The sequence below is a fragment of the Bos indicus x Bos taurus genome, chromosome 11, assembly GCF_003369695.1.
Source record: "Bos indicus x Bos taurus breed Angus x Brahman F1 hybrid chromosome 11, Bos_hybrid_MaternalHap_v2.0, whole genome shotgun sequence".
Classification (NCBI taxonomy): Eukaryota; Metazoa; Chordata; class Mammalia; order Artiodactyla; family Bovidae; genus Bos; species Bos indicus x Bos taurus.
Window position 1 is genome coordinate 99,499,844 of NC_040086.1, and position 24,393 is coordinate 99,524,236.

Genomic DNA, 24,393 nt, shown 5'->3' on the forward strand with positions numbered 1-24,393 from the left:
TGAAGCCATTGTCTTCACCTGTTTTCAGCCGCAGTCTACCTTTTCAGGCTTCTCTTCATGGCTCGGTTCATTCTGGAGCTCGGCATTCTGTTGTACTTGTGGGTCTTTGAACCTGGCATTTAATCCCTCCTCCAGGAAGGCTGTCCAGATCGCCCTCCCAACCTGATCACCTGTCTTCACCTGTGTAACTTACCAGTCCTACAGGACAGCATATAGGTCCAGTTCTTCCCCAACTGAGTTACACTCCTATGTACAAGTTTCTGGGTAGTTTACTCTATCTTAGTTCTTACCCCTGCTGCTGCTGCTAAGTCGCTTCAGTCGTGTCCAACTCTGTGCGGCTCCATAGACGGCAGCCCACTAGGCTTCCCTGTCCCTGGGATTCTCCAGGCAAGAACACTGGAGTGGGTTGCCATTTCCTTCTCCAATGCATGAAAGTGAAAAGCGAAAGTGAAGTCACTCAGTCGTGTCCGACTCTTTGCGACCCCATGGACTGCAGCCCACCAGGCTCTTTCATCCATGGGATTCTCCAGCCAAGAGTACTAGAGTGGGCCGCCACTGCCTTCTCCGTAGTTCTTATCACACTGTACTGCAATTTCCTATGTATGTTTCTGTCCCCTGAATAGACTGCAAGCCAGTGGGCAAGAACACTGTCTTAGCACTTAGCAGATGCTCAAAGAATAAATAGATACTGTGGACAAAATATGAAGTCTCAGTCACTTTCAAGGTGTTTGTCTCCCTCGTCTGATGTACTTTTTTCTAATTTTGGTGTCTTCCTTTATGTACTAAAGTCGTAATTATTTGCCACCAACATCACTGACCCTCTTGCTGAAAATGGTAATGACAATTAAGAGTTACATCTATCCTAAGATGATAGATAGACTTTTCATGTAACCTTAGTATCTTTTGAAAATTGAATAATGCAAACAGATAACCTAAGTTTTTTAAATTTATTTATTTTTAATTGAAGGATAATTGCTTTACTTTTAAAGATAAGTAAATTTTAAATTCAAAAATTCAGAGTCATGCTGAAAAATATATTTTACATACACATGTACACTCATGAAATCCAACTTTCTTTGCACAAACACTGTCATATGTATCTGTCCTAACACAAACATTTTTAAAATTCTTAGTTCTCTTTGCTAAGAAGAAAACAGTCTCAAACTGAGCTGATATATAGAATATTCATTAGCTGCCTCAAGCAACAAACACCCAGCTTCTGCAGGGGAGGGGGGAGGACAATGTGACTTCGTCAGAGCTTTTTTTTAAATGGTAAGAACAGCCACAAAGAATTATGTCCACCTGAGGGATAATATGAATATTATACCTTAAGTAGATCCAAGTATGTTTCTAAAAAATTAGAATGGTTAGAGTCTTATCTCTTAAAGAAAAGAGATAAACATGCATGCATAGTCTATAATTCAGATTTCCTTTCCAAAGCACTTATTTCCAGGCACTTTCCTACTATTGCTGCTGCTGCTGCTGCTGCTGCTGCTAAGTCGCTTCTGTCGTGTCCGACTCTATGTGACTCCATGGACTGCAGCCTACCAGGCTTCTCCGTCTATGGGATTCTCCAGGCAAGAACACTGGAGTGGGTTGCCATTTCCTTCTCCAAGGCATGAAAGTGGAAAGTGAAAGTGAAGTCGTTCACTTTCGTGTCCGACTCTTAGCGACCCCATGGACTGCAGCCTACCAGGCTCCTCCATCCATGGGATTTTCCAGGCAACAGTACTGGAATGGGGTGCCATTGCCTTCTCTCTACTATTAGGTTATTTTATTTTATGGTTAACATGAAAACAGAATTTTAAATCAAAGGACAGCCTGTGCCATGCAAACTAGAAATGTTCATTTAACAGAGACTAGCTTCCAGCAGGAGAACTCTGCAATTTGTTCCCAAGGAACAGGTTTGTCTGTTTTTTTCCCCTTTAACCTTCCCCCAGACTCTAGCTGGACCGTAAAGAAGGCTGAGTGGCGAAGAATTGATGCTTTCAAATTGTGGTGCTAGAGAACACTCCTGAGAGTCCTTTGGACTTCAAGGAGATCAAACCAGTCAATCTTAAAGGAAATCAACCATGAATCTTCATTGGAAGGACTGATACTGAAGCTGAAGCTCCAATACTTTGGCCACCTGATGAGAAGAACTGACTTACTGGAGAGGATGCTGATACTAGGAAAGACTGAAGGCAGGAGAAGAAGGGGCCGACCGAGGATGAGGTGGTTGGATGGCATCACTGACTCAATGGACATGGGTTTGAGCAAACGCTGGGAGGTAGTGAAGGACAGGGAAGCCTGATGTGCTGCAGTCCATGGGGTCACAAAGAGTCAGACATGAGCAACTGAACAACAAGACTCTCCTAACTTGTATTTACCCATCCCCTCTCATCCAACAATTTCGAAGCACTTCACAAGCAAGCACGCACTCATCTTTGCACTTTCTTGTGAAGGCAAGCTTCATCGTAGCAATTGATAGATCAGGAAAACGAGGAGCAGAGATAAAGATGTGCCCAACACTAATAAATGCTGGATGGGGCAAGCCATGCAGTCCTGGCTGAGTGCTTCCAGGCCCTCTCATCCATCTGGGTGTGCCCACACCATTTCTCCCAAAGACCTATAGGTATTTTATTGCATTTCAGGAACCGTCCAGTTTGGTTGTGCAGATAGAAGTACAAAGGGTATAGCTTCCCGTAAAGGTGCCGGGTTTTTTTTTTTTTTTTTGCTGTTGAAATGAAGGGAAATATTTAATTTCTTGTTCCTAGGGAACCAAAACTTTGAGGTGCTGCCTGGGACGGCCAGATCACCCGCAAAGTGGTCAGTATCTAATTCTCTTTGCTCTGTCTCAATTTCATTAAAAGTACTTTTCATCAAGACATAATTTTGTTAGACCCCAGATCAGAAACTTGATACTCCCTTTACAAATTAATGCCTTTATTTAATTGTAATACAAATTAATAGATACAAATTATAACACCTTTACAGGGCTTCCCTGTGACTCAGCTGGTAAAGAATCCGCCTGCAATGCGGGAGACCTGGGTTCAATCCCTGGGTTGGGAAGATCCCCTGGAGAAGGGAAAGGCTACCCACTCTGGTATTCTGGCTCGGAGAAATCCATGGACTACAGTCCATGGGGTTGCAGAGTCCGACACGACTTTGAGTGACTTTCGCTTTCATTCTCTTTCACCATACCTTTACAAATTAATTTCTTTAAAAAGAAAAATAACCTTCAGATTTACAGGAATGGGGGATCATTAGACATGCACGCAGCACCTGCTACAACAGAAGCTTTGTTCATAGTGGTTTCTGCTGTGATTATAGCACAGCACTATGAGTCATTAGTTCTCAGTGATTCTCAATGTGAGTAACATTAAATGCTTTAGAAAGCAAAACCCCCATCAGTGGTTGGGGAAACACGAGTGAGTAATGGGGACAGCAGGGAGATCCAACCAGTCTACCCTAAAGGAAATCAGCCCTGCATATTCATTGGAGGGACTGATGTTAAAGCTGTCAAAGCTGTTAAAGACGTTAAACTCCAATACTTTGGCACCTGATGCGAAGAACTGACTCATTTGAAAAGACCTTGATGCTGGGAAAGATTGAAGGCGGGAGAAGGGGACGACAGAGGGCGAGATGGTTGGACGACATCACCGACTCAACAGACACGAGTTTGAGTAAACTCTGGGAGTTGGTGATAGACACGGAGGCCTGGCGTGCTGTCGCCAGGGTCGCGACACAGTCACGACACAGTCCATGGGGCCGCAAAGAGTCGGACACGACTGAGCGACTGAACTGAACTGAATTGGGGAAAGAGGGATTATGAGCTGCTAATACAGAAGATACATTTTTTAAAACTCACATTTGTTTAGTGTTAGGAGAAAAAAAAAAAAACATTCCAGCACTGGTATTCATGGTTTGGGTGGGTCTGGTCTATAAAATGTGAATAACAAACTCACAGGGTCCTTATTAGTTTATGAAAGCATGTATTTAAATCCCTTAATCAAGGTGTGTCAAGCACTGAACAGGCTGGTTCTCTCTGTTTTCACACTTTAAAAGATGGAGGGACAATTTGGGCTCTTTGCAGGTTCCCCAGAAAAGGAGGCAGCAGAGAGGTTTTGCGATGTGTGCTGATGAAGACCGAGGGGCCGGAAAAACCACATGGGGGCAAAAAGATGCCAAAACACTGATAATCTTGAAGCTGGGTGGTGAGTACAGAGGGGTTCATCGTATTTTCTCTATGTATGTTTGAAAATTCCTATTAAGAAGTTCAAACAATTGAAATTCGTGTGGCTGAACTTCCCTGTTCGCCTGAAACGATCACAACACTGGCAATCGACTATATCCCAATAGAAAATGGTTTTGGTGTTAAAAAAATAAAAATACATAAATAATAAAAATAAAATAGACAACAACGACAACAAAAACATCTGAAAGTATTAACTTGAAAGAAAGATGAGGAGAGCTCTAGCATCCCAGACCTGGGATTGAATCTCTGCTTTCTGCTCTGTGAACTTGCTAAGTTATCGTACTGTTTGTTCTGTGCTTCGATTTCCTCTCTTGTAAAAGGATAATGATGGTGTGGTCAGTGCAGAGCTGTGCCACTCAGATCCTTCTTCCAGAAAGGACTTGCTGCCCAGCTGCACAGGGTGTGGTTAGCAGACAGCTTCCTTTAGGGTCTGCCTTGTCTTCCGAGCCAAAGTCACATTGTTCTTGGGGTAGCCCTTTGCCAGTGAACGAGCAAGGCAGTGGTACAAGGGCCTGGCCGTTTCTGCCCACCGTGAGACTCCCTGAATGGATAATCTTTGCTCTAGAGCTTCTCGTTGGCCGGGTGGAGACTTTCTCAGGCAGCATTATGGTCTGATGGCTCCCTCGGCCCAATCACAATTACTCCCTTTTCCTTTCACAGGTGGTTCCTTCGCTGCACAGCTTAGCATTCCTAGTTCCATCTCAGAATCTTCTCAGATGCTGGCCCAAATGGTACTTTTAACTTCACTGGATTCTTCTGAAGATTCAATGAGATGACGGACAACAAACTTTCACAGCACCTGAGGCATGGTATGCTCTCCGTAAGCAGCAGTGTGTTTTGTTTTTTGCTTTGGTTTTGTTTTTCTTCCAGTTTTATTAAGATATAATTGACATACAGAAAATAAGTGTGAGGTACACAGCATGATAATAATCAGCAACGTTGATGACACCAATTCAACTGTTTTTAAGGCATGGTGCACGTGAAATTATTACAAGAACTACAGAGTTTATGCAATGATAATCTATTTCTATTTTTACAACCCGTAGAGAAGTAAAGGTGGAAACTGTAGCTGCTTAACTGTTAACACACTAAAACCATAGCTTTAGTCTAAGAATTAACTCTTATTAAAAATTTCATTCCAGTTATTAGAATAGTGTGTTCTAAGTTTTAAAAAGAAACCATAATATAGTGAATGTGATATTACAGTTTCGAGGTGAACAAATCTTATAATTTGTGCAACAGGAAATTTTAAGTTTCATCTATTTTTTTGGTGGTGGTGGTGGTATGAATCCAGTTCTAGTATTAGGCAATTGAGGTTGTTAAGATTTACAGAAAGTTAGCACAGAGTCTTACAGATGAAGTTTATGAGTTAAAAGAATCAATATTAAAAAAATGTGTATATTCCCAACTAACTCTTTGACATAATAAACACATTTGGCCCTTTATTGACTTTTTGAATTCATTAACCAGACACATCACTAGGCTCAGGCCGTTAAGACTATATATTACTAAATCAGGAAACAAATATTTCATTACAAACACTAATTCCAGAAGACTTCACACCCACATTCCAAAATCTAATTAGATTAATTTCCTAGGGCATACATGTATTCTTGGTAGCTTGCAATTTTTAAGTGTCAAAATAAAGCTTTATTTTAAACTGTGGGCGGTGTTGATGAAACAAGTATGAGTAATACTTGCAGGAAACACAATATTAGCTTAGCGAGGAAGTGGGTGACACTTGAGCAGTCCTTCCAAGAGGCACTTTCCATGTCGCACCAATGTAAAGCAAGAGTTCTGATGTAGTCACACAGGAAGTACAGGCAAAACCGCTTACGGTAGTGAAGTACAGCTTCACCTACCAAAATGCAGGTTTAGGATGATATCTGAGTACAAGGTGGAAGCAACACACTGATGGGTAAATGTCAACCAGAAAATCACCAGATCTCCCCTGTTTTGTTTAATACCTACTAACCAGAGAGTTGGTGATGGACAGGGAGGCCTGGCATGCTGCGATTCATGGGGTCACCAAGAGTTGGACACGACTGAGCGACTAACTGAACTGAACTGACTGAACCAGAGAGACAAATATCATATTACTTATAAGTGGAATTTTTAAAAAATGACACAAAGGAACTTACCTACAAGACATAAATAGACTGGGGCTTCCCTGACAGCCCAACGGCTAGGACTCGGCGCTTTCAATACTACGGCTCCAGATACACCCCTGGTCAGGGAACTAAGATTATGCATGCCTTGAGCAGTGTGGCAAAAGAAAAGAAAAACAGAAATAGACATAGAGAACGACCCTACGGTGACCAAAGGAGAAGGGTGTTCAGTTGCTAAATCGTGTCTTGACTCTTTGTGACCCCGTGGACTACAGCACTCCAGGCTTCCCTGTCTTTCACTATCTCAAGGAGTTTGCTCAAACTCATGTCCATTGAGTCAGCAGAGGGATAAATTAGGAGTTTGAGATTAGCAGATACAAACTACGATATATATAAAATAGATAAACAACAAGGACCTACTGTATGAACTACATTCAATATTGTGTAATAATCTATACTGGAAAAGAGACTGAAATATATATATATGACTGGATCACTTTGCTATACACCTGAAACATTATAAATCAACTATACTTCAGTTACAGAACATAAAGATAAAAAATAAATTAATATTTTTTAAAAATCTACTATCCAGAGAAGACGGTGCAAACCCTGTTTTAATGGAAAGGTGGGGTTGACAGAACTACACTTGATTTTTTTTTGTTTTTTTTTTGGTCTGTCTTTTGAGGTGGTTTTGCTCACCCTAGTTCCAGGATTGATGTCTCCCAAGTCAGTCTTGCCGTGTTTATCCCAAACAGAAACCTCTGAAGGGTTAAAGAAGAAAAGAGCTGGAGGAGAGCTATGAACTGTTGTTAGTACTCTGCTCCATTGAGTGCTGGGCAGTGAGAAAAGCTAATAATTCTCCAAATCCTGCAACTAGTTAATTACGTCAATGTTAAAAAAAAGAATCAGTATTGTCTAGCTTGAAATTTTAACACACTATAAAGTGCTCTTTATGGGCTTCCCAGGAGGTGCAGTGATAAAGAATCTGCCTGCCAATGTAGGAGATTCAAGAGATGGGGGTTCCATCCCTGGGCTGGGAAGATCCCCTGGAGGTGGGAAGGGCAACCCACTTCAGTATCTCTGCCTGGAGAATCCCATGGACAGAGGAGCCTGGTGTAAGTCCATGGGGTCAGAAAGAGTTGGATAAGAATGAGTGACTTAGCACGCACAGGAGTGTGTCCACACACACACACACACACACACACACAGTGTTCTTATATAAACACACACATATGCATCAGGTATCAGCCGCATGAACAACAGAAAAGAGACAACTTTTCAAGCTCTACTTTAAAGGTAAAAAAAAATGTCTAGAGGGACTTCCCTGGAGGCCCAGGGGTTAAGACTCCGCGCTTCCGCAGGCCCTCCTCCAGGGGTGCTTGCCTGGAGAATCCCACGGACAGAGGAGCCTGGCAGGCTACAGTCCGTAGCATCGAAGAGACTCAACTTAGCATGCACACACGCTTCCGCACACAGGTCTCTGGGGTGGCCAAAAAACAAAAAAAGGTCTAGACTGTGTTTGTGTGGAAGGAGTATATGAGAAATCTCTGGACCTTCTGCTCATTTTCGCTGTGAAACTAAAACTGCTCTAAAAAGTAGTCTATTGGGATTTCCCTGGTGGCCTAGTGTCTAAGACTCCAAGCTCCCAATGCAGAGGTCCCCAGTTCATCCCTGGTCAGGGAATTAGATCCCAAATGCTGCAATTAAGAGTGCAAGCCACGACTAAGACCTGGCGCAGCCAAATAAATAAGCAAATAAATATATATTAAAAATTTTTTTAATAGTCTACTTTTTACAAAAAGGTGCCTGGAATTTTTTTTTTTAATCTTTACACTGCCAAAGCAAAGAAAGGCATTAAAACTACCCTGCCATTACTTTAAAACAGCAAATGTTGGGACTTCCCTGGTGGTCCAGAGGTTAAGACTTCACACTCCCAATGCAGGGGCCCGGGTTCGACTCCTGGTCAGGGAACTAGATCCTGCATGCCGCAACTGAGATCCAGCACAGCCAAATAAAAAATAAGTAAATATTAAAAAAAAACCAAACAGCAAATATTAAAACAAGAGGGAAAAAAAAAGGATTCATTCATTTATTCAATAAGTTATTTCTTGAACTACTACTGTGAGGCAGGTATTGTTCCTGATCCAGTTGGTCGACAACTTTCACTGCTGCCTCTTAAAAGTGAACACCACAATCAATGTCACTATAGCCAACAAACTGTGGAAAGCATTATATGCCTGGCACTGTCCTAAAAACAATATGTTTAAAAGAAAATTAAGTACCATCAACACAGGTGGCTTAACATAGTAATATGTTAACCAATATGTATTAGTTGGGTCTCTGCTTTCTTGTTATTATTTTGGGCTATTCCATTTCTTATTAGCATCAAAAGAAAGAAAGATAGCAGAGAGAACACTAGGAGATAAAAACAGATTATATCACTTAGTAATTTATTAGCCACAAAGAGTAGACCATTGTAAGGCAGGTTAAAATTTCCAATGGATTTATTTTTACTTCACATTAATGATCAAGCTTATAAAAAGTTGAGCTGACACGTCAATAATGCCTTACTTCTTTTTAATATGCAGATACAAAACCCCAAAAAATTCAAAAGAAATTCTTGCTTTGCCATTTCTCCAATGACCAGAGACAACTTGAACAAGTCAGTACAAACTAGATAGCCTCTTAACATGACCTTTTAAACACAGTCTTGAGTAAATGCATTTTGGTTAATCTTGGAAACAAATCTCTTTTTTGACTTTGAGGTTGCAGGCTAGAGTTAAACCCGATTTTACATGCTTTCACTGAAATAGGCAGATTCCCTTCGAAGTATATAAAGCGAAACCACAGGCTCCTGTCAGTCTTACACACAATAGCTATTCAATAAAAAAATTAAAAATTGACTAAAATGCAAATTAGGAAGAGATGTACAGAAATATTTTATTATATCCTAATTACTATATTTTTTAATTTTTAAATTAATTTTAAATTTTAAATTACTTTATTGGAGTATAGTTGATTTACAATATTGTTAGTGTCTGCTGTGCAGTAAAGTGAATCAGTCACACATACATAAGTTGATATATCCACTCTTTTTTACATTCTATTCCCATCTGCTCGATACTCGGTAATGACCCCATCACTTCAAATCATCCATTTTATACTTTGTTACGACCTACTGGTATAAAATAGAAAGCCCCAATTTTCACACAATCTAGTACAGTTATTACAAATCATGGGTTTTGAGTTCATTTTTATGATTGCATGAGACCTTCCTGACATTTCCTGATTTCTCACTATCAGGAATATCAAAATTTATGCCGATGAAGAGGTTAAAAGAAAAAAGAGAAGAGAACGGTTTTACTGTCTACAAAGCAGGATGTGGCTAAGAACAGAACTTTAATGTGAAGTGCACGTTAGAAATACGTCCTTTTGAAAAGCCTATAGGGACGTTGACTTGCGTTCCTAAAACATGTGTAAAACCTGATGGCGTTTGTGAAGGTCTATGAAAGCTGCAAAGACCTGTCGCAAAGAACTCATGGCCATCCAAACCAGAGCTCCATCTCTCTCCATCTAGAAGCATCGTTCTGCCAAGTTAGGCTTGAGTGCCCCGTCATTATCTCATTACCCCTGTGCAAAATTCCACAGCCACCATTCAAGGAAAACCCTCAATCAGGGCTCTGCCAGGCCGCCCCATGCACCACACCACAGTCTCTCACCACCAGAGAACTGGAGGTTCGTTTTTCAGAATTCTTCATTTTTTAATCTCACATTTTTCTTCTTTTTGTTTTTTTAAATTTTCTTTTTTAATCTCAAATTTTAATGAAATGAGGCAACTGAAAACAGACATTTTGGTGCCCTTATGCTTCTTGGAATTTAAACTCAGATTTTGCACTTCTCTTAGTACAAATTACAAGTTCCATTCTTTTCCCTCTATTAACCTCTAAACCACTCAAGGGCAAAGGGCGATACTCTAGTAGAATGCCATTTTCTTTTTTTTAACTCTTCATGGACAGGTGTTTCCTAGAGACAACAGATAACTAGTTCTTTCTCGTAAACCTTAACAAGTGAGAAAAAATTTCAAGTAGTTTACACACCCTCTCCCTTAAAAATCTTTTCCAGTTATTTTCACTGTAGGGAATTTCAATCCTAGAGAGTAGAAAACCTGGTATCACGAGCCTTCCTGTACCCATTCCCCAGGTCAGCAGTGACCGGCTCTGGCGCAATTTCATTTCATTCCCATTCCCATCCACTATCACCCCAAACTCTTTTGAAGCAAATCTAAGGTTTCTTTGTACTTGTGTATATTCCATTTCCTACTGATTTTCAACAACTTGCCTTTGCCTTCCTTTCCACCCTCTACCTGCCAAAAGAAGTGTACAGAATAACGCAGGGGATTGAGGCTATTTTATCTGGTGTTTCCTCATAACTACTATCCCACCGCCCACCCCTTTCTGGATCACCTTCTATAACATTCACCAACATCACCATGAAATGGCCACCATGGTGTTCAATCCCTAAACTACAGCCTATTTCACTTGGAAATATATTGTATTCCCTCCTCCCAATAAACCCTTTCTCTTGTTTGAACAAGTGAAAATAAAAATTGTGCCAAAATTTCTATTCTGTTGATAAAAATTTATTCTGATTCGTTCCCCCTAGGGTAAAAAGAGGCAAAGGGAGTGCAGAAGGAATTGAAGAGGAAAGAAATCCAACACTTAAAATGGTAGACTGCCTAATTGGCTGTGTATGAATACTTACGACCATCTGCTACTTTAAGAATGAATATTTGCAAACATCAGTCGAAAATTTGAGATCCTTTTAGCCGGGGATGTTTACAAAATGAATTCTCATTTAAGGAAACTACTGCCTTCAGGATTTTGGTATCAATAACAGTAGCTGCTTCTGAGCCTAAGAAGTGGTTATATAAAAACAATTAAAGGAAAAAAAAATTAATTAAGGGAGGATGCGCTCTGTTTCTATAGCTGCTCTAACCTTTTATTTTGACGTGAGATTTCTTGGCCTCCACTCAGATAGCAACCACCACCCCACACTTTCTTCTCCACACCCTTTACAAATGGAATTCCGAAAGGAGGCACTTTCGAGTTCCTCCTGGGAAATGTCTCATCTTGAGGACGTCTCGGTGCAATAACTGAGATTTCATCTCCTTCTTCCTCTGCACTCCGCTCTGCCCATCGCTTGCCCAGAGATCTCCTTAGGAATCCAGAGGAAGCAAGGAATCCAGAGGAAAACAAGCCCCAGTCCACAAGCCACAGCCTCTCCTCCCAAGGACCGCCAGTGCACCGCCTTGGCATCCGGGTCCGGGGAGAGAGGAGCTTGCACACACCACGCCGCTTGTTTATCCATCCGCGCTCCGGGTTAAACATCCCGGCGGGGCGCTCCCTACCGCATTTCAGACTCTTTCCTCCCAGCGGTTAAAAAATACAAAACTGACCCCGCTAATGTCTCTTCCCGCAGGCGGCAACGCAAGGCGTCCCTCTTAACTCCTACTACTCTCCCCTCCAGGCCGAACGCCGCAATCCCATCAAATCCAAGATCTGAGTTGCCCCGGGAGAATCACAAGCGCACCCCAAACCACCACAGGGCAAACGTCCTCGCCACTAGAGGGAAGACACCAGTTCTCACTCACCCCTGCACCCCCAAACCCAAGCCCTGGGATCCGGCCCCGCCAGGGCCGCCCCGCCCCCCGGGAGAGCGCCCGACACACCCGCACCTCCTTGGAGAGACAGCAGGGGACCGCGGGTCTGGGCGCCGAATACCTAACGCAGCCCTGAAAATCCCCGGCCTTCCACGCCCCCATTGAGTCGGCCCGCCGCGCTGAAGACAGGGGGGTCCCGCCCGCGCCTCTGATCGGGAGGTGCGGGGACCCAGATCCGCGTGCCCCTCTCGGGCCGTGGAGGGGACCCACACCAGCGGCCCCTGCTCTGGCCGCCGGGGCGGGGGGCGCGGTTCACACCAGCCCCCGCTCACCTCGGAAGGGCGAATCTGGCGCGCACCTCCCGCTCAAGCCGAGGCCAACGAGAGGCACTCGGACCTGCGCCTCCCGCCAGGGCCGCCGAGACCCCCGACCGGCAAGCGATCTCGTCCACCGGGGGCAGCCCGGCCCGCGTCCCCCAGCCCAGGCGCACCAGGCACCGCTCCCCGACCTCCCTGCATCCTCGCGGGCCCGGCCCCTCACTCACCCAGAGCTCGATGCCCCAGCTCATGGTGCAGGGGGCGGGAAGGGGCGCACCGCACGGCGGGGCGCGGCTCTCCGGTCCCCCTCCCCAGCGATCCCGTCTCCCCGGGAGATCCCCGCGATCGAGGAAAGTTCGTGCTCCGTGCGGCCGCCGCCTCCTCCAGCTCGCCGCTCCTCGCCTAGGGTCTCCGCGGCGGTCCTCTTCCCCGGTCGCTCCTCGGCAAAATGGCCCGAGGAAGCAGCAGCCGCGGTCTCCGCAGCGCCCGCCCGCCCCACACCCGAGAGCGAGGGGCGGGGGAGGGGAGGGGCGGGGCCTCGCGCCGGGGGCGGGGCCGGCCTGACAGCTCGCGCACGCGCGCGCCCCGCCCCCGGCCCAACCTCCCCCCGGGAGCCCCCCGCCCGCATGGCCCAGGGGTCCGGAAGGACTTGCAGAAAGCCGGGGGCCCTGGTGGGACCTGGAGCCGCCGGCCTCCCCGCTGCCGTTTTTTTTGTTTTTGTTTTTTTTTTTAATTATTTATTAGCAGCCACACTCTCTGCTCTTAGGGACAAACCACTCGCCTCTGAACGGAGCCGGCCTCTGTTATTACGGGGGTTCTGCCGAGTAGCCTGAGGTTGCTCCCCTGCGCCGAGCGCCGCTTTGAATTTAAGGACCATGCTTTTCGTTGCTCAACCATCAGAGCTAGCTCGAGCGGGTCTTTTCCCCCACCGCCCGGGAAGCCTTGGAGGCCCGGGGGTCTTTCGCAGCCTTGCGCGGGTGGGCGTGGGGCCAGGTGCGGTGCTGTCTGCGTACTGCACACAGAAGGACTCGGAGGCCGAGAGCGACCTAGCAGAGTGCCTGGGGAAAAGAGTCCAGGGGCGCACAACCGGTGATTTCTAATCTCTGAAACCGGTGATTTCCGACTTGTTCGGCCAAGAAACTCTCAGACGTTGAAATCACGTTGCCGCGTAGTGGGTGAAAAAAGCAAAGGCTCTGGGTCCACAGATTCGCGTTTCTGGTTCCAGTCCCGCCAACCCGCACTCACTAGCTGGGTGGCCTAGGACAAGGCCTCCACCTCTGGAGAAGCTCAGAGCCTCCTCCCCCACCTCCCGCCAAAGGGAGGCAGTAACTACCCAGCTCAGCGAGAGATGACCACCTGTTACCCGGCCAGTGGTTGGTAAATTGAGAACTAATTTTTAAGTAGATACGGACTCCTTTTCCCCTGCACTCCCAGAGTATACACAAATAACATTCCAGGATTGTGTGTGTGTGTGTGTGTCGCTCAGTCGTGTCCCACTCTTTGCGACCCCATGGACTGTAGCCCACCAGGTTCCTTTGTCCGTGGAATTCTCCAGGCAAGAATACTGGAGTGGGTTGCCATTTCCTTCTCCGGGGGATCTTCCCCACCCAGGGATCCATCAGGGTCTTCTGCATTGCAGGCGGATTCTTCACTGTCTGAGCCACCAGGGAAGCCCGATTCCAGGATTGGGACTGGAGAACTGTTTGGGTTCCCACTCCTTCCTCTGAATCACTAGGCCCTTTCTCCCCCAACTTTTCTTTCTTCCTCAGCTAATCCTACTGACTTTTCTGACTATCTGTGAACTCCTAAAATGGGCCCCATTTAAGAAGTATTTCAGCTGCCTGTCTCTCTAATCCCACTACACCCAGCTTCAACCAGCTTATCATTCTTCTCCAGGAGAGGGTGGAGCAAGGGTGGTGTCCTACTCCTGCAGATAAACCAAGTCTACTTCCTTTGTTGGACAGGACTACAATAAATTTAAACTGTCAAACCTGTTTTGGTCTATCTTTTTTCAGTAAGGAGTTCCTTCCACCAGTTTGTTGTTAGTGTGCATTTTAAATATTTTTTTCTCAGTTACCCGGTCTGGAAACTCTGTACTCCAATCCTGCTAGACCTGTAACCATCAGAACAGCCAGCCACTTACCTTCCAAGGTACATTCATTAACAGCTTGAGTGAGTTGGAGGGGTCAGAAACTCAATCAATACTGCACAGTTTAGTTTGCTATTTGGAAATGCTGAGTGAAATGCAGGTAATCTAACAGGACCCTGCCTCACAAATCACCTCAATTTCTTCCTGCCAAGATTTACTGTTTTTTCAAATACAGTGATCTAATCTCGACTGCCAGTGACTTGTGAAAAGATGCTAATCAGGAGGAAAAACAACCTGCAGCTCTAAAGAAGAGAAACGGGGGACAAAGAGCAAGAGATAGCAGAAAGAGAGAGAGACCACATTAGAAGGAAACCTTTTAAGATGAGTAAGCAGGAAACAGTTATAGGAACCCATTAAAAGCCACGGCAGCAGTACTGTATGGAACTGGGTTAATTAGACCATACTGCAAATACCTTTAACTTCATTAAGTCTGGTGGTAACTGAAAAAAAGGGTTGAAGGTATCAGAATCTCCAAGAAATAAAAGGAAAAGTCACCACTGATTTTAAAGCAATGGAAACAAACAGGATTCAGCATAAAAAGAAATAAGCTAGCAAAGAAAAAAATTAAATACAGCACAGTATCTTTTAGGAGGAACTGAATCCATTTCAGTTTACCTTATAGTAAAAGGGAGTGAGTTTAAGAGAAGAACTTCTATTAACAAGTCACTGTGACTGACCTGCTTAGGAATCAGTTTTCACAAGAGGTGTTGTAAATCCTGTGGCTTCCCCACTGGCTCAGTAGTAAAGAATCCATCTGCCAATGCAGGAGATGGGGGTTTGATCCCTGGGTCAGGAAGATCCCCTGGAGGAGGAAATGGCAACCCATTCCAGTATTCTTGCCTGGAAAATCCCATGGACAGAGGAGCCTGGGGTGGCTACAGTCCATGGGCTGCAGGAGAGCCGGACATGATTTAATGCCTAAACAATTGTAAACCTCATTTATGTAAATACTGCAATGACCTCAGTTCAGTTCAGTTCAGTTCAGTCCTGCAGTCGTGTCCAACTCCCTGCAACCCCATGGACTGCAGCATGCCAGGCCTCTCTGTCCATCACCAACTCCCAGAGTTTACTCAAACTCATGTCCATTGAGTCAGTGATGCCACCTAACCATCTCATCCTGTCGTCCCCTTCTCCTCCCACCTTCAATCTTTCCCAGCATCAGAGTCTTTTCCAATGAGTCAGGTCTTCGCATCAGGTGGCCAAAGTATTGGAGTTTCAGCTTCAGCATCAGTCCTTCCAATGAATATTCAGGACTGATTTCCTTCAGCATGGACTGGTTGGATCTCCTTGCTCTCCAAGGGACTCTAAATTACCTAGGGGATCGGTTTGGGCTATATACACCTGTTTTACCTTTTAGGAACATGTGGAGAATACTGATTTACAAAGTTATGATCTTGGCAGGTGACTACATAAATTCCCACTGAATAATCTGATCACACAGATGTTATTAGCACTGAAATAAGGTATCTAGAAAATATAGACCCTGTATAGTTGCTATGGAGTTAGAGGTAAACAATTCTAATACAGTCTTTCAGCAACTCCAATGCTCTTGCTAGTATAAACATCTAATTCAGGGGCTTAGATGTAGAGATATCACTATCTAATCTATTTAAAAGGCTTCCTTTTTTCAGTTACTAACTCATGTCCAGCTCTTTGTGATCCCATGGACTGCAGCACGCCAGGCTTCCCTGTCCTTGACCATCTCCCAGAGTATTATCAAACTCATGTCCATTGAGTCGATGATGCTATCTCACCCTCTGTTGCCCCTTTCTCCTCCTCCCTTGATTTTTCCCAGCATCAGGGTCTTTTCCAATGAGTTGGGAAAGTATTGGAGCTTCAGCATTAGTCCTTCCAATGAATGTTCAGGGTTGATTTCCTTTAGAATTGACTGGTTTGATCTCCTTGCTGTCCAAGGGACTTTCAAGATCTTCAGCACAACAGTCTAAAAGCATCAATTCTTTGGTGCTCAACCTTCTTTCTGGTCCAACTTTCACATCCGTACATGACTACTGGAAAAATCATAGCTTTGACTATATGGACCTTTGTCGGCAAAGTGATCGCTCTGCTCTTTAATACGTTAAGTGGTTTTGTAATTGTTCCATTGGGATCCTAGTGTTACACTACTTATTAGGTCTGTGGCCTTAGACAAGTTACTTAAACTCTCAGAACTTCACTTGAAACACAGACTTCCAAGGTTGTTGTGAGGCTGAAAGAAGGGAGCTGGCATGAGCACAGAGTGGATAGCCCCACACAGAAACCTCTAGAGCTTTGGTTGAATTATTTCCCTTCTCTAGGCCTCAGTTTCCTCCTCCATAAAATGGACATAATGCTTTGCTCCAAAAGTTACTGCAAAGACGAAAAGAAAGAACACATGTAAAATGTTCTAAAATGTAGCACATGGGGGCACGAGTATCAGTTCCCTATTTTTCCTCTTATTTTTTGGAGGATTTTTACTTCCTCTATCAAGGAAAGCAATCCTTTAAGCACTCCTGATGTGGTAAAACAGATTGCTTGAACTACCATTGACTGGTTGTCTATCGCTGAAGTACTCTTCTTAATGAGATTCTCAGGATTTCTTCTTTTTCCTTTAAAGTAGGTTCCATCAGTTTCCAGCTTAAAATTCTCCATTTGTTTAACATTCAAACTACTTACTAAGGACCCAAGAAAGCAGTGGAGTGGAAAAAGTTGGAGTGGGATAAAAGGAGAACTCTGTCATGAGTAGAATCTTAAGACTGCAACCAATTTTTGTACTCAATAATGGAATTCCCCTGATGGTCTATAAAGATGTGCATAATATCAGGAAAAACCAGTTGTCTGTGGCTGAGCAAGTTACGCACTGTGCCACCGAATTGAGGAGAAGCGGATTGGAAGTTCTTCTCCAACCTGCAGGATTCAAGATGTGTCCGGGGCTAGCTTTTCCAGGAAGATGACTCTGCAAGGAGAGTTGTGGGCATTCCCCAAGCCCCAAGAAATGACATTTCAAGTCAAAGAATGAAAGTGACATTTGACTTCTGAATATATTGCCAAGCTCTAGTTTGACCTCTGGTTCCCTGTACTGTGTTTATACAGAATTTTGATCAGAAACGTCATCTCTTTTGATAAGAAAGACAAGAACAATCATAACTAGAGAATATTAACCCCATAATTACATTAAATATCTCTGGAAATTTCTAAACTGATGTCAAACATTATTAATCACACTAGATTCAAACTCCAAATTCTGCTACTAGTGGCAAACTTCAGTAGATCTTGCAATGTTAGAGGAAACAGAAAAATAAGACCCACTTGACGAAGAGGGTAAGGCTGAAAGTCAGGTTTAGGATATAGTCTTTCCAGCCCCTCAAGGCTTTTTCAGTCAGTACCTTAAAGTTTAATGCCCCTTTGAAAATGCGGCCAGGGAGAGGCAAACCTAACTTGCTCTGTTACTCAACAGGTCTGTTCCCAGTTACAGTATCATGATTATGCAAATAACCTGCTCTTGAAACTCTGAAATCATGTGCCTAAGTAAAATTGCCAAGATAGCATTTTCACAGAATTTGAGAAGTAACTATCTAAAAACCCTTTACTTTCAGTTCAATCCAGTTGCTCAGTCATGTCCAACTCTTTGCAACCCCATGGACTGCACGGCAGGACTCCCTCTCCACCAACTCCTGAAGTTTATTCAAACTCATGTCCATTGAGTCGGTGATACCATCCAAACATCTCATCCTCTGTCGTCTCCTTCTCCTCCCGCCTTCAATCTTTCCCAGCATCAGGGTCTTTTCAAATGAGTCAGTTCTTCGCATCAGGTGGCCAAAGTACTGGAGTTTCAATTTCAGCATCAGCCCTTCCAATGAATATTCAAGACTGATTTCCTTTAGGATGGACTGGTGGGATCTCCTTGCTGTCCAAGGGACTCTCAAGAGTCTTCTCCAGCACCACAGTTCAAAAGCATCAGATCAGATCAGATCAGTCGCTCAGTTGTGTCCGACTCTTTGCGACCCCATGAATCACAGCATGCCAGGCCTCCCTGTCCAACACCAACTCCCAGAGTTCACTCAGACTCACATCCATCGAGTCAGTGATGCCATCCACCCATCTCATCCTCTGTAGTCCCCTTCTCCTCTTGCCTCCAATCCCTCCCAGCATCAGAGTCTTTTCCAGTGAGTCAACTCTTTGCATGAGATGGCCAAAGTACTGGAGTTTCAGCTTTAGCATCATTCCTTCCAAAGAAATCCCAGGGCTGATCTCCTTCAGAATGGACTGGTTGGCTCTCCTTGTAGTCCAAGGTAGGTGTTGCAAGAGGGCATCAGAGGGCAGACACACTGAAACCATACTCACAGAAAACTAGTCAATCTAATCACACTAGGACCACAGCCTTGTCTAACTCAATGAAACTAAGCCATGCCCGTGGGGCAACCCAAGATGAATGGGTCATGGTGGAGAGATCTGACAGAATGTGGTCCACTGGAGAAGGGAATGGCAAACCATTTCAGTATTCTTGCCTTGAGAACCCCATGAACAGTATGAAAAGGCAAAATGATAGGATACTGAAAGAGAAACTCCCCAGGTCAGTAGGTGCCCAATATGCTACTGGAGATCAGTGAGAAATAACTCCAGAAAGAATGAAGGGATGGAGCCAAAGCAAAAAGAATACCCAGCTGTGGATGTGACTGGTGATAGAAGCAAGGTCCGATGCTGTAAAGAGCAGTATTGCATAGGAATCTGGACTGTCAGGTCCATGAATCAAGGCAAATTGGAAGTGGTCAAACAAGAGATGGCAAGAGTGAATGTAGACATTCTAGGAATCAGCGAACTGAAATGGACTGGAATGGGTGAATTTAACTCAGATGACCATTATATCTACTATTGTGGGCAGGAATCCCTCAGAAGAAATGGAGTAGCCATCATGGTCAACAAAAGAGTCCGAAATGCAGTACTTGGATGCAGTCTCAAAAACGACAGAATGATCTCTGTTCATTTCCAAGGCAAACCATTCAATATCACAGTAATCCAAGTCTATGCCCCAACCAGTAATGCTGAAGAAGCTGAAGTTGAACGGTTCTATGAAGACCTACAAGACCTTTTAGAACGAACACCCAAAAAAGATGTCCTTTTCATTATAGGGGACTGGAATGCAAAAGTAGGAAGTCAAGAAACACCTGGAGTAACAGGCAAATTTGGCCTTGGAATACAGAATGAAGCAGGGCAAAGACTAATAGAGTTTTGCCAAGAAAATGCACTGGTCATAACAAACACCCTCTTCCAACAACACAAGAGAAGACTCTATACATGGACATCACCAGATGGTTCAAAAGCATACTTCACCTTTAAATCTTTGTAATTTGTGCTCCCTTTCTTTTGTTGCTCAGTTGCTAGGTTGCATCTGACTTCGACCCATGGACTGCAGCATGCCAGGCTTCTCTGTCCTTCACCAACTCTTGGAGTTTGCTCAAATCTCTCAGTTCCAAACTAATGACTGGCACAATATAGTTCTCAAATACCTGAAGAAGCCATTTCTCATAAACTTTTGGACAGATGTCACTGGTATGTGACCCTGTGAAAGTCACATAATAATTCCCAAGTGAAAAGCAGCAAGGTATAAAAACCCAGCTTTGAGCCCTTGTCAAACTGTTTTCCAGAGACTAAAAGACAAAGGTCTCCTATTTTATAAACTGGTTATTCTAATATAAAATTAAGATTATTCCTGATCAATCCATTTTTAGAAGCCTATTATTTTCAAATTTAAAACCAGAGATTCTCAAAAATGGTACCTCACTTTAAAAAGTATACAATAACACTCCAAAACATTGCAGATTCCCTTTAAAAATGAAGTTCGTGCGTGCTTAGTTGTATCTGACTCTTTGTGACCCCGTGGACTGTAGCCCGCCAGGCTCCTCTGTTCGTGGGATTCTCCAGGCAAGAATACTAGAGTGGGGTGCCATTTCCTCCTCCAGGGGATCTTCCCAACTCAGGGATCAAATCCCCATCTCCTGCACTGGCAGGTGGATTCTTTACCACAGAGCCAGCTAGGAAGCCTCCATAAAAAAAGGAAACTGCACTTAAAAATCCCCATTTCTTTTGACAACTAGTTTGATACCGACGTGAGGATCAGTTGACTGTCTGGTTTTTCTTTCCTCTTACCTAAAAGAAAGTATCAATTATTTTTTATTTCTTCCATGTTCTTTCATATTGCTGATTTTTTAAAATGCTTTCTGAACATTTCTCTTGAATTTCACTTCATAAGATACTGGCTACTCAGATTCTGGGATTTTATTTTTTGAAAATTTAAAAGAATTTAAAAAATAATAAAATTTGAATAAAAAGAATGCCACGTATGGTACAGTACAAGAAGCAGAGAGCCAGTTTAAAGCACATGAGGTCCAGTCCTGGATGCTTGCCCAAAATTACCTAAATCCTTGTGTGATCCTGAGAAAATCATTTTTGAGTTCCTTGGATTTGTTTTCAAATCTATTAATAAGGTGAAAGGATTTGCTGATTTTCTAAGGACACTTCCAGCCTCGTATGAGATTTTTTATAACAATTGCAGAATAAGGATTAAATGCTGGGCTTTGTGGGCAAGGCCTGGATGAGAGTCATTTATAAATTATCAGACCACCCTTGAATAAATTTTTCTAACCAAGTCTTGTCTTTAAGAAAGGAACAAAAATACAGACCATACAAAGATTTTGTGGTCTTAAATGAGATAATGTGCACAAAGACCCTGATGCTGGGAAAGACTGAAGGCAAAAGGAGAAGGGTGTGGTAGAGGGTGAGATGTGTTAGACAGCATCTGACGCAATGGACATGAATTTGAGCAAACTCTAGGAGACAATGGAGGACAGAGGAGCCTGGTGTGCTGCAGTCCATGGGATCACAAAGTGTAGGACATGACTTAGTGACTAAACAACAACAACAACATATAGAGTACTTAGCAGAATATTTGGCAAACTTAACTGCTTGATAAATAGATTAACTATTATCTCATTTGTGGATTTCTAAGACAATAAAGTTTCTTGTTCTAAGCTTCTTCATCTGTAAAATTGTGTAGTAAGATCAGACAAGAATTTTGTTCATAGAAGTAAGATGACATATCCATAATACATGGCTAAAAATCTTAGGTTGTAGAAAGAAATTAAACTACCAACTAGTAAACATTGCCTTTCTATCTTCCTGGCTACACCTTAGTGCCCTACTTTTGTTCTTACAGAGGGTGTGACAGAACCTGTACTAGTTTTTGACCTCCCAGCAGTGCAGATTCCTGGGTCAGGAAGATCTGCTGGAGAAGGGATAGGCTACCCACTCCAGTATTCTTGGACTTTCCTGTGGCTCAGCTGGTGAAGAATCTGCCTGTAATGCAGGAGACCTGGCTTGGGAAGATCCCCTGGAGAAGGGAAACGCTACCCACTCCAGTATTTTGGCCTGGAGAATTCCACGGACAACCCAACTGAGCCACTTTCACTTTCAAGAATTCATAGATTCATGACTTTGAGATTGCACAGCTAAAAGATCTGGGACTCTCACTCCTCTCCTCTGTACTTCCCCTCCTGATTTTTGTTAACCTGAGTGCAGCAGTTTACTCACTTTATCTTCATTTAGATATATCATGTTAACTTCAGTTCCTAGTTCCAGTTAAAAAGATTAGGAATCTGATTCTGTCATAAAACACTGATAGTCATGCAGTATTGGGGGATTCCTTGTGGTTTTTATTTTCTTCTCTTTTGTTTAAATGATTGCCCACAAAGAGCATGCATTGCGTGGCAAGCCAAAAAAAAAAAGCAAAACAAAAATACACCGAAAACCTAAATAAACCTAGCTAGTCTATTGGTAATTTTAATAAGCATTATCTTTTTTTATAACTCCATGATCAAAATAGCGATTTGGAGGGAACAAACTACTGAATTCTTTCATTAAAGGTCTCTCTACAAATTCAAAAGATTAGAAGCAAGGCAAGTTTCCACACAGGATTAAGAGATTCATACTCTAGTGGTTGGATGAAATAGCATGAAGCGATATAACAGTATTTAGCATTTTCCACGTGATTCCCACTTCAACCTGGAACAAATGACAATCTCTCAACTTCAGTTTGCTTACCAGTAAAGTGTGTGTGTATGTGTGTGTGTGGGGGGGGGGGGCGGGGAGGTTAATACTTACACCTACCTCCTATCTCATCAGACTGTTCCAAGGATTACATGCAAAAATGCACCCAAAAGGCTTAACGAAGTGCCTGATACGTTGTCCTTGTTTAGTCGCTCAGCTATGTCCGATTCTTTTGCGACCCCATGGACAGGCTCCTTTCTGTCCATAGGATTTCCCAGACAAGAATACTGGAGTGAGTTGCCATTTCCTCCTCCAGGGGATCTTCCCAACCCAAGGATGGAACCAGAGTCTCTGTGTCTCCTGCACCGCAGGTGGCTTCTTTACCGCTGAGCCACTGGGGAAGAAGTACCTCATAAAGGCGCAATAAATTACTAAAACCACCTCATCAAAAATTTGCGTTAAGTGCCTCAAAACACAAAAACAAAACCACCCAAGGACTGATGACAAGCCCCGAACTTGGTTTTTCTATCGAGTGAAGGCTGCTCGGGGCAATCGGTCCCATCAACCGCCAGGCACCCAGGAGGCATTCCCCGCCTAGGAACGCCAGGTCCCTCGGTGGGCCGACGGCCGCGCAGGCCCAAGGTCGCTTTCCAAGCTCCGCGGGGCGGAGGCAACGCTGGGGTTTGTCCAGCCCAGCGACTGTTACCATGGCAACCGCCACGGCTACCCACTGCGGGCGCACCTCTTCTGGCTAAACCGAAAAGTCCTCACAGCAGAGGCCAACTGAACGGCCCCGAAGTGTACCCGCCCCGCTCCCGGGACCGCAAACTCCAGGAAAAAGGCTACAATCTCCCCGCCGCTGGCAGCAGAGAGCCCGCTTTCAAGCGCTTCCGGCAGCCGCCGCTCTTTAGCCCCGGAAGTGGGCGGGAGAGGAAGCAGCTGGTGATGCTGGAACAAATATGGCCGCCCCGGCGCCCGTTGGCCTCTCGGGCTCCCGCAGTCCTCGGCTAGCCTCCGGCCTCCGGCTGTTCCCGCTGTTGGGGCTGCTGCAGCTGCTGGCCGAGCCCGGCCTGGGCCGCGTCCACCACCTGGCGCTCAAGGTAAGGGCGACCAGGGCCTTGCAAGACCAGGGCGGGGGACAGAGGCCGAGGCCGCTCCCTGATGCCGAGGGGCAACTTTTGGCCCAGGGGAAGCGGGGGTCGGGGGATTGTCTATGAGCGATTGGATTCCCGCCTGTATTCCCAGTCGCGGCCTCCCTCTCATAGGGGTCTGTTGGGAACTGTGGGAATGGCGGGAGTCCTCGGTCGGTCTGGAAAGGGTAGGAAGATTCGAACTAAGAGAGGGAAAGGGGCCGAACTGCGGTGTAACCCCGAAGGACTTTCAGGGGGCTGTGCTTGCAGTCCTGTTGGCTTCCCTGACTTACTTGCCTAGAGCAACTTGATCTTCCTCCTCCCTTTCATCTCCAACTTCTACCCCCGACTTCGCTCGTCCGCCGTCTCCTTTGGTCCATCCCCCTGGTGCCTGGCAGTTGGAAGGTGTGCGGCAGTTGGAAGGTGCGCGGAACCTTTGCCTCAGTTTCCCTGGTGGGCGTGGCGGTCTCTGGCCTGAGCAAAGTGAGCATCTCCAGGAGGAATTTCAAATCTCGCTTGAAATCCGTTACCGGAAATTTAAGCCCAGCAATGAAAATATGTTTTTGATTAGAGGCCCTTTTTATCCCTCGCTTCTGTCATTGTCTGTCTAGGGAAGAAATTTACGATAGGCCTAGACTGAACCCTTTGTATCCTGCTTTTTAATTCAAAACATGCCTCCAGGCGATTTAGCTGGTTAATATATGAGACCAGGAAAAATAAATCGTTGTGATCCCAAACCTTGTACATAATTTTAATTCTGTAAGGTATTCT

At 44.5% G+C, this 24,393-nt stretch overlaps 2 protein-coding genes across 21 annotated transcripts in view; one reads left to right on the plus strand and one right to left on the minus strand.

Annotated features, from left to right (window-relative positions):
- The window catches only part of FNBP1 (formin binding protein 1), a 135,543-nt gene extending 122,700 nt beyond the window's left edge, over nucleotides 1-12,843 (minus strand). For 18 of the 20 annotated variants that reach the window (XM_027556558.1, XM_027556557.1, XM_027556575.1 and 15 more), the window contains exon 1: nucleotides 12,552-12,843. In XM_027556558.1, the coding sequence (XP_027412359.1) occupies nucleotides 12,552-12,575 (24 nt within the window). In that variant the 5' untranslated portion in view covers nucleotides 12,576-12,843. The remainder of the gene's footprint in view (nucleotides 1-12,551) is intronic. The other 2 variants (XM_027556563.1, XM_027556568.1) reach the window with 2 other exon arrangements.
- A 10,022-nt stretch (nucleotides 12,844-22,865) lies between these two features.
- The window catches only part of GPR107 (G protein-coupled receptor 107), a 59,183-nt gene continuing 57,655 nt past the window's right edge, over nucleotides 22,866-24,393 (plus strand). Inside the window, exon 1 of the mRNA XM_027556576.1 lies at nucleotides 22,866-23,592. Coding sequence (XP_027412377.1) covers nucleotides 23,452-23,592 — 141 coding nt within the window. The 5' untranslated portion in view covers nucleotides 22,866-23,451. The remainder of the gene's footprint in view (nucleotides 23,593-24,393) is intronic.